The 8,415-nt window shown below is 36.8% G+C and overlaps 1 protein-coding gene across 1 annotated transcript; it reads left to right on the forward strand.

Annotated features, from left to right (window-relative positions):
- Positions 1 to 5,315: 5,315 nt before the first annotated feature.
- Positions 5,316 to 7,114, forward strand: LOC117119738 (alpha-N-acetylgalactosaminide alpha-2,6-sialyltransferase 3-like). Its single transcript, XM_033264596.1, has 3 exons — positions 5,316 to 5,385; positions 5,660 to 5,935; positions 6,681 to 7,114. Exons 1-3 carry the CDS (start codon positions 5,359 to 5,361, stop codon positions 7,104 to 7,106), a joined length of 729 nt encoding a protein of 242 aa, XP_033120487.1. The 5' UTR covers positions 5,316 to 5,358; the 3' UTR covers positions 7,107 to 7,114.
- The last annotated feature ends 1,301 nt before the right edge of the window (positions 7,115 to 8,415 follow it).

The following is an 8,415-nucleotide window of genomic DNA, read 5'->3' on the forward strand; positions in this document are numbered from 1 at the left end:
TGATGATCTGAAGTGTTTAAAAACGTACACAATAATAGTTGAACCAACTTTAAAATACCACAAACACAAATGTGCGTGACGATATTTTATTGCTTTAGAAATGTTATTTCAAAAAGTACATTAGTGCATCGTATACGTAAGGGCTTGTTTTGTTGGGGTTTTTTTTACTTGCAGCGTGTGGGAAATTGGTAATGGGTAAATTGTAATGAATATAATCAATATTATAGCATGAATTCTGTAAGCCAGGACCCAGTAGTATTTTGTTACGTTTCTTCACAGAGGGGGGTCTACGTTTCTTCACAGAGGGGGGTTCGTCTGAACCCCCTGAACCCCTTTGGATCCGCCACTGGTTTGTGTGTCCACAACGAATTAACACCTTGGTGACATTTAAAAGTTCGGCAGAGAGCTCCAAACTGGAGTAAATTTGTTGTCGTCCTTCATCCATCCCCAATTAACTGGGTCCTGTTCAACTCTGAGGACATCTAGACAGTTTTACCACTTCCTGGATTGTAGTACAGATCGTTTGACATGTTTCTTTAATGCAGCTGATGTTGGGGGTATTGCCTTTCTCCAGTTGTAAATAGGTATCACCTTACATCATTTACCTTCTTACCATCAAATGTGCCGCAGTACATGCAACAACCTAGTTCTAGTGTCTAGAACTAGGTTGTTGTCTCCTGTTCTAGTGTCTGTTCCACTAACATCTCCTACAGATTCTCTAGAATACTGGAATCATACATGGCGTCTTTTTCCAAGTTTCGTTAAATGACGGTTTACCTTACCTTGAACAGATAAAGTTGTATCACAACCGCTAAAGTAGTGAAAGGACAATTGTGAGCAGTGGCGTAGAAAAATATTTTTCATTGGGTGGGGGGGGAGGGGAGAGGGAGTGAAAGAGAAAGAAGGGGAAAGGAAAAGGAAAGGAAAAAAAGAAGAGAAAATAAAGACAAGAATAAAAAGGGAGATATCATAATGACAACGCCCTCCAACCACTTCTCCACTTCAAAAAGTGTCCATATTTTCCCCACCCCTTGAAGATGCCCTTTTCACCCCCTGAAAGTGTCTAAAAATTTCAAATTTCGCGCGTTTCGCGCGCATTTCTTGTTGCAGTAGGCCAATTTCCTCTAGAAAGAGTTTTGATCAATTCTGACGAAATTAGAATTAGAAACACAAACATTTCTTGCGCGCTTCGTGCGCCTTTTTTATGATGTTCTTAAAGGTTAGCCTTCTGAGTTATTTAAACACATAATAGTCCCAAACTCAAGAAGGACAAATTTAAGATAGATCATTTTAACCTAAAAGAAGGGCCTCAATGTGTATAGATGGTGAATGAGGATTGTTGTTGTTGTTGTTGTTGTTGTTATTATTATTATGTTGTAATGATGTTGTTTGTACTGTTCTTTAATGTTATTAAAGAGGGTCCTGAATATCAGTTAACCTACTGCGCTAAACTAGAAGGGTTACCCTCTATAAAAATAAAAAAATAAAAAAATAAATAAAAAAATGAATACCCACTCTGACCCAAGACCCCTGTTACGCGCCTGGTGTTAGCACCAATATGTGCCCTTGTGCGGACAGGAGACGTGCCCCCCTCTGAAGCTGGAAACATTGTTTTTGCAAAATAAATTGATGCAATTTTCTATTATAGGCCTAATCAATAAATTCCTCATCAACCGATATAACCTTAAACATTCTCGGAATTGACATAACATTACTGATGTCGTACACACCCTTCAGTGTGAAATGTGGCTCTCTTTGCCAGCACATCTAACATCTAAGGAAAGAAGAGCTTAGATTGGTACCAGATCATTTTGTTATCAACATTAATACATTATGCTAATTTTCATCTTTGTAAGCGCATAATACAGTGCAAATTATTTCTGTGACAGTCTTTGAAGTGTGTAAATCTCCATTTTATCCCATACCGTAAACTGGGGTAACTTTGGCAGGTTTTTCACATTATAGGGCCAATATCTCCAAAAAAACTGAATCTTTTTTTTTCTTTCTACCATATTATTTACATTTGAGGGTTAATGTTGCCACTCATGTTGAAAAAAAATTAAAATCTGCATACAATTCTTCCCTGGGGGCCCATTAAGGAGCTGCCAAAGTTACCCTTTGTTTGGGGCAACTTTGGCACTTGACACATTTTCTATGAATTAACATAAATATTGAGAATAAAATAGACAAACACAAGCTGAATTGTATTGGCAAGCAAATATCAACTTTAATAGCATCCAATAAAACTTTAAAACTGTATAAAATCATTAAAAAATCATAATTATAAAGTATTAAAGTGCTGTATAATAATATGCATTTATATTAGCTAAAATCCCATAGTCCGAATCACTCGCACATACACATTCATCGCAACCAAATTCAGGCTTGTATTCACTACCATTGCATTGAACACCTTAACTTCTCTCCCTTGTTTATTCAGATATGTCTGAATAATAATTTTCAGGTCATATGGAGTTATGGGTACCCCCATTTTGCCACTTCCGAGAGCGTTTGAACGAGAACCATCTCCTCCGCTTCACTCAGCACTGTAGGTCGTCCTACATTTTTCTTATGCTTTTGATTTAGCTTGTTTTGTAGAGTCGACCTCGTACGGCATCTATGGCTTCTTATACATCATCGTCACTGAACGATTTATATTTCCTCTTTCCATTTTCTGCCTTGTAATTACAAACCATGGTGGAACTGCAATTTAAAAGCGAAACCATTTAATAATACCAAACACTTTTAAATTGTTTTCTCCCTACTGACATTTTAAAATTCACTATATAGAAAAAGGCCTGGGCTTAAATAAATACATGAAAGAAAGGTAACTTTATTGTTATACAGTATAAACCTTTATATGTACTACTATTTAAATTTACGTTGATATTACCTAACCAAACAAAAACAAAACATTTACTTCCGGGTTTAGGCCTAGTAGTAATGTTGGCATCATAAATAATATTATACTATTATTTTTAGTTAGGATTAATAATTTTGATAATTATTTGTATAGACATTTCTGAATACATCATCCATAAATAATTTAGTGGTTGTGGGTGTGTCCAGTACCCTAAATTTTGCTAAAAATTCTCGCTTAGGCTAGAGAGAATTGACTAGGCCTAGACTTGGAGGAGTTAAAGGTCAGGCACAGGCATGCACCATGATGCCTCATGCATGGTGTATGTCGTCTAGCTGCATTGCAAGATGCTTAGACAAGCTTAAATATGTTTTTAAATTATGATTACAGAGTATTCTTTCATAGTCACACACTTAATATGTTCTTTAGCTCATATATAGCTGACTTACCGTTCAAGGTCAAGCAAATAGTTGCTATAACAAAGGCTGGACATTTTCTGAATATTATGATTTTTCGAAAGAAGTTTGGCGAACAATGCACGATCGGTAAAGGCTTTTGTACACGATTTTCTTTACATTTGACACAACTAGAGGGCGTTACCATATGGCCTGTCTTCGATTTAATTTTTTTTCTATTTATTCGCAATTTTTTAAAATGACCCTTAAAATTAGGCCACGCCCCTAAAGTCTTTCTTATATTTTTATAAAAACATATTGTTTAAAAAAAAAAATAAAGCTTGATATAATGAAATTATTTATTTCTGAACAAGTTGGTACCAACCATTCTCCAATCAGATGAATAGAAATCCTCCGAACGAGCCGACAAACTTTGCAGGTAGTGAACTGCCAAAGTTACCCTGCATGCCAATGTTACCCCAGTTTACGGTACATAGTCAAAATATTGGGGGATGATACAATGGACCATCCCCCCCTTGTAAAATATTGGGGGGATATATCCCCCATCCCCCCGGGATCTACGCCTATGATTGTGAGCGGTTGATATCTGTGGTCCCAGAGAAGTAGCAATCGCGTGTATTGGAATGTACTTTAAGTGCTTCCCCTCGAGCCAAAGCTCCTGGATGCCATGCAGGTATTCTGTGGAAAGCTGATAACTCAATAGCAGCAACATCACTGTCTACAGTCTTGACAAGAATGCATGGACAATTTTCAGCAGCATGTTTAACATGAACAAATATACGTTCATCTGCCTCTTTCATGTTACATAGCAATGGTTGCAGATCTACATACTGGTTTGCTACAGCTCCGTCTCCCAGAGACTCTACAAACAATCCGTGGTTTGTGTCAATGTTCTCTACTTCTTTTACAATTAATGGAAACACTCTGATTTGTTGTCATCACATCTCAGGAATGTAGACCAATTGTTGGGCATACTCCCGCTGGCTTTGATGACCCTCCTCACACCAGAGCCGCGGTTCGAACGCTTACCAGACTTTAAACTGTCTTTAAAGTATGTGTGTAGTGTAAAAAAATTCGACATCAATCGGACCTATTCGATGTCGAATATTGACTAATATTGTATATTTTTGGAAAATATTTCAGCCGTTCCAAATCTCTATCTTATTCTTCCTTCTTCCTTTATTCTTTCACAATTTGCATTTATTCATACTTTTTATTCATAATTTTATACACTACACACATAGGCTAGTCACTAGGTTTAGGCCTAGGCTATGCCTATTGAGGCTATGCCTATTACTATATTATTTAAATATACAATTTTAATAGATAATATTAATTTAACATAAACCTAGTAATTCATACACTATTTTTTGTGCTTTTAGACCAAGTGGTTGAGGAGTTCTGATCATCATATTTTGTATAAAGGTCATTGACCTCTGACCCTGAATATTTGGTCAATGGAGCTACTAGAAGGTGGCAAAAATGTTTCAATAAATGTTGATCCCAAAAACCTAGGTGTAGCCACTATTTTTGTGCATCTAGGCGAACTGGTTGAGGAGTTATGACAATCATAGTTGTATAAAGGTCATTGACCTTTGACCCTGAATATTGGTCAACGCTAAAAGGCAAAAATGTTTCCATAATTGTTGACCCCTAAAACTAAAACCCAGGTGTAAATACTATTTTTGTGCTTTTAGAGCAAGTGGTTAAAGACTTATGACCTAAAACATGTTATATAAAGGTCATTGACCCTTGACCCTGAATATCTGGTCAACGCAACTATAAAAAGGCGGCAAAAAATTTTCCATAATTATTTACGTATAGACGTACAAGAATATACAAAAAGTCCTTTTCTTAGAGTTTGTTTAAGGTTAAAACATATTTAGCCTCTACTATCGGTCTAATGGCCAAAGTGAATTAATTTTTTTATTTAACACCGAGGGCCGCACCCAAACTTTCATGTTTCCAATGTGCTTCCAAAAACCTTCATGCATTGTTTTTATATTAGTGTATTCTCAGTTTTAATATTACTTTTTACAGAGGATCGGTGTCGGGCTATAACTTTCTTTTTTCTAGTTAAAGATGTTTGGTTGGGCCGCACACATACCGGTAGGGTTTTTTATTTCACTTTCGCGGGCCGCAAAAAAAAATCACTTTTGGGCCGCACCTCGCGCACCTGTGGCTTAGCCAATTATAAAATTATCTTTAAAATAAATGAATATACATTTAAAATTACCATTAAATTCAATTTTGAAAAAGATAAGCGCATTATACTACCTTAATATATCAATTAAAAAATATACACAAAATGTATTTATTGGTTGCTTACTATATTTTGCATTGTCATCATTCAACATCTATGAGACGCTTACTTTCTTTTCAGAATGAAAAACTGATCACAATACTTCTAATAGTTAATGGCATCATGATGCTCACGTACATCTATCAAGATAAACTACTTTATGATATTCATGTAAGTGCTCTAAAAAGAAAAACCTTAACGAGAAGCACAAACGCGTTTCAAAACAGTGACGCCATCGAAGAATTCTTGTGGAGGAACGCAGGCCCGAGTGGGAGACATAAGTCACCTAGCACTACAAATATTCATTCTACAATTGATGAGGGTGATGCAAGATACTATAACTTAAGAAATAATAAAGTAAGTATCAGCATATTAACACAACAGGCCCGGATCCAGTAGTAGAGAGGGAGCGCACACGGAGGCTGGGAGGAACGTGCCCGCCCCGTTTTGCCACTAATTTTTAAAAATTTCAGTGCAATGTTATGTGCCACTCGCTTATTTATTCTGAAACTGTTCTGCCCACCTCCCCCCCCCCCAACCCGTATAAGAGACAGCCCCCAACCCTTTGTAAAAATCTTGATCGAATTGCACAATAATTCTTCACTAGGACTATTAAGCACTCAAAACATTAAATACAAAGACGTCCTTTAAAAAAAAATTGTGACATGGTAACCATAACATCCCCAGCGATTGCCTCCTCAACTGCCTCCCGTAACATTCAACAGTACATCGCCAAAGGAAAGTTATATTTCCGGCCATCTAGAGGATTCATAATCATAAATTTCCTCTGTGAAAGTCTTTCCTTGGGCCCCATTTATTTCAAATTTCTGGATCCGCACTGGTAATATCATATCATTTATTTTGTCGCTTAAGACATTTAGAATACAATAGCAAACATGATTAAAAACGAGCGCCTCTAAAATCCCACAACCAGGACCCGCAAAGGGCCCCCAGTCTCAGAAAACCATAGGACCACTGGCCCCAGCGTTACTCCATTAGAAAGATCACATAGAAAAATAAAATTTACCCTTGGTTAAGTCATTTGACATTCAAATAGTGTTTTAAAATTTATCTGTTTCTATCTTATTTTGTTGTATTTTAGGCATTGCAATTCCACTGTGGACACTGCGCTGTTGTCACAAACTCTGGCCATGTACTCAACAGCAGCGCTGGCTCAAGAATTGACAGCACAGAGTGTGTATTGAGAATGAACGCTGCGCCTACACTAGGCTTTGAAGAGGATGTTGGTAAACGCACCACAGTCAGAGTTATAGGTCATGTCAACATAGGGAAGACTCAAATTCTCGAAAGTGAAGAGCCTAAAATGGTTGTTATACCGTGGCTGTATTTAACAGATAACAACAGAGAAAAGAACGAGTATTTCAATATAGCGAAAAATCTGTCTATGAATCACACGGATGTCGAATTCTATCTATTCAGTAAGGATAAAATTAATATAACCGAACAGATGTTCAAAGAAGAAACGGGAATAAATATTTGGTATGTATTAAGTGTAATGTTTATTTAATTTTATTTAACGAAGGTGACCGTAATAGCAACAATACGATACAATACAATAGGCCTACAAAATATAATGCTGACTTAAAGGAGCAATCCTACTGAATTATTTCAACTAGTTGTATGCTTAAAACTTTTTAAAAAGTTACTGTTTATGGCAAGCAACAGGCGAATATATTAGCAGTAGGCTATAACTCGAAAACATTAATTTTAACTGTTTAAAACTGCGGTCGGCAACCCACGGGTCACGACCCATGTTTGGGTTGTGGACGAACCATGGACCTATTAATAAGACGAACTTTTGAGGGTCGTCAGATCGCATCTGGTTCTAAAAACAGATTTTATAAGTGTTGGTACTAAACAAATCAAAGGATCCCTGTGAAAACATTGAACCAAAAAGAGCATAAATACCGTACTCGCGCGAATAAGCGCCCCGTTTGAATAACCGCCCTTCCTAACGTGAAAATTTCCATAAGCGCCCCGTTTGAATAAGCGCCCCGTCAGTAATATCATAAGATTTTCTTTTTAGCAAGTCAATAATCCAATCAATCCTGGACTGTTGATGTTGGCATGATTTGAGCTGCAGAGTGGAAACACATTCTTTTTTAGGTCAATATCAAAATGAGGATATTTCTCTTGGAAAGATGAGAGCTCCGATCCCTGGACAGACAGTATATTTCCAACTTAACACTTTTTACATACTTGTCTATACCTAGTCCTACTCCTCTTTTTCTTTTTCCGACCTTTAACACATTCTCATCTGAGTTTCCAAGAGAAAATACATGATCCTGCCATCCTGCTAATCTCAATCCGCCGATGGCCAACAAGCTAACCACTATCCACCACCACTAATTGCATCTGCTATTTTGCTGTTATGTAAATATTCACGCATTCTTGTCATGAGCCATGTTCTCTTGAGGATTATCTTTTCCGCCTAACCACCATTCGTTCTATCTTTTTCATTCAAAAAGTGCCTCTTGAATTTAATAATTTCCCATAGGAACCCCTCGATTTTCATCTATTTCCATAAGCGCCCCTCAGAAAGTGCAAAAAATATTTTAAGCGCCCGGGCGCTTACTCGCGCGAGTACGGTATCTATAAAATATTCGAAAACATTCAAAGATGTTGAGAACAAAGTATAGTCAAGTCATATACTGTATGTACTGTATTTTATCGCGTGATAAAGTATAATATTGACATTTTAAAATCCTTCTGGGAATATTCTCAACAAAAACAACTTTTTCTGAGAACTACGTAGTGTACTGCAAGCATTTAATATATTACTAGAAATTGCAAATTGCAAGTGAAGTGCTGCGAAG

The sequence above is a fragment of the Anneissia japonica genome, unplaced genomic scaffold (genome assembly GCF_011630105.1).
Source record: "Anneissia japonica isolate Jap-2015-1 unplaced genomic scaffold, ASM1163010v1 scaffold284945_len16731_cov110, whole genome shotgun sequence".
In the NCBI taxonomy this organism is placed as follows: Eukaryota; Metazoa; Echinodermata; class Crinoidea; order Comatulida; family Comatulidae; genus Anneissia; species Anneissia japonica.

Coding starts and splice junctions, on each gene's coding strand:
- LOC117119738 (XM_033264596.1), top strand. CDS start 5,359: ATGTTTGGTTGGGCCGCACACATACCG. Junction 5,386..5,659: donor GTTGGGCCGCACACATACCG/GTAGGGTTTTTT, acceptor CTTTCTTTTCAG/AATGAAAAACTGATCACAAT. Junction 5,936..6,680: donor ATAACTTAAGAAATAATAAA/GTAAGTATCAGC, acceptor GTTGTATTTTAG/GCATTGCAATTCCACTGTGG.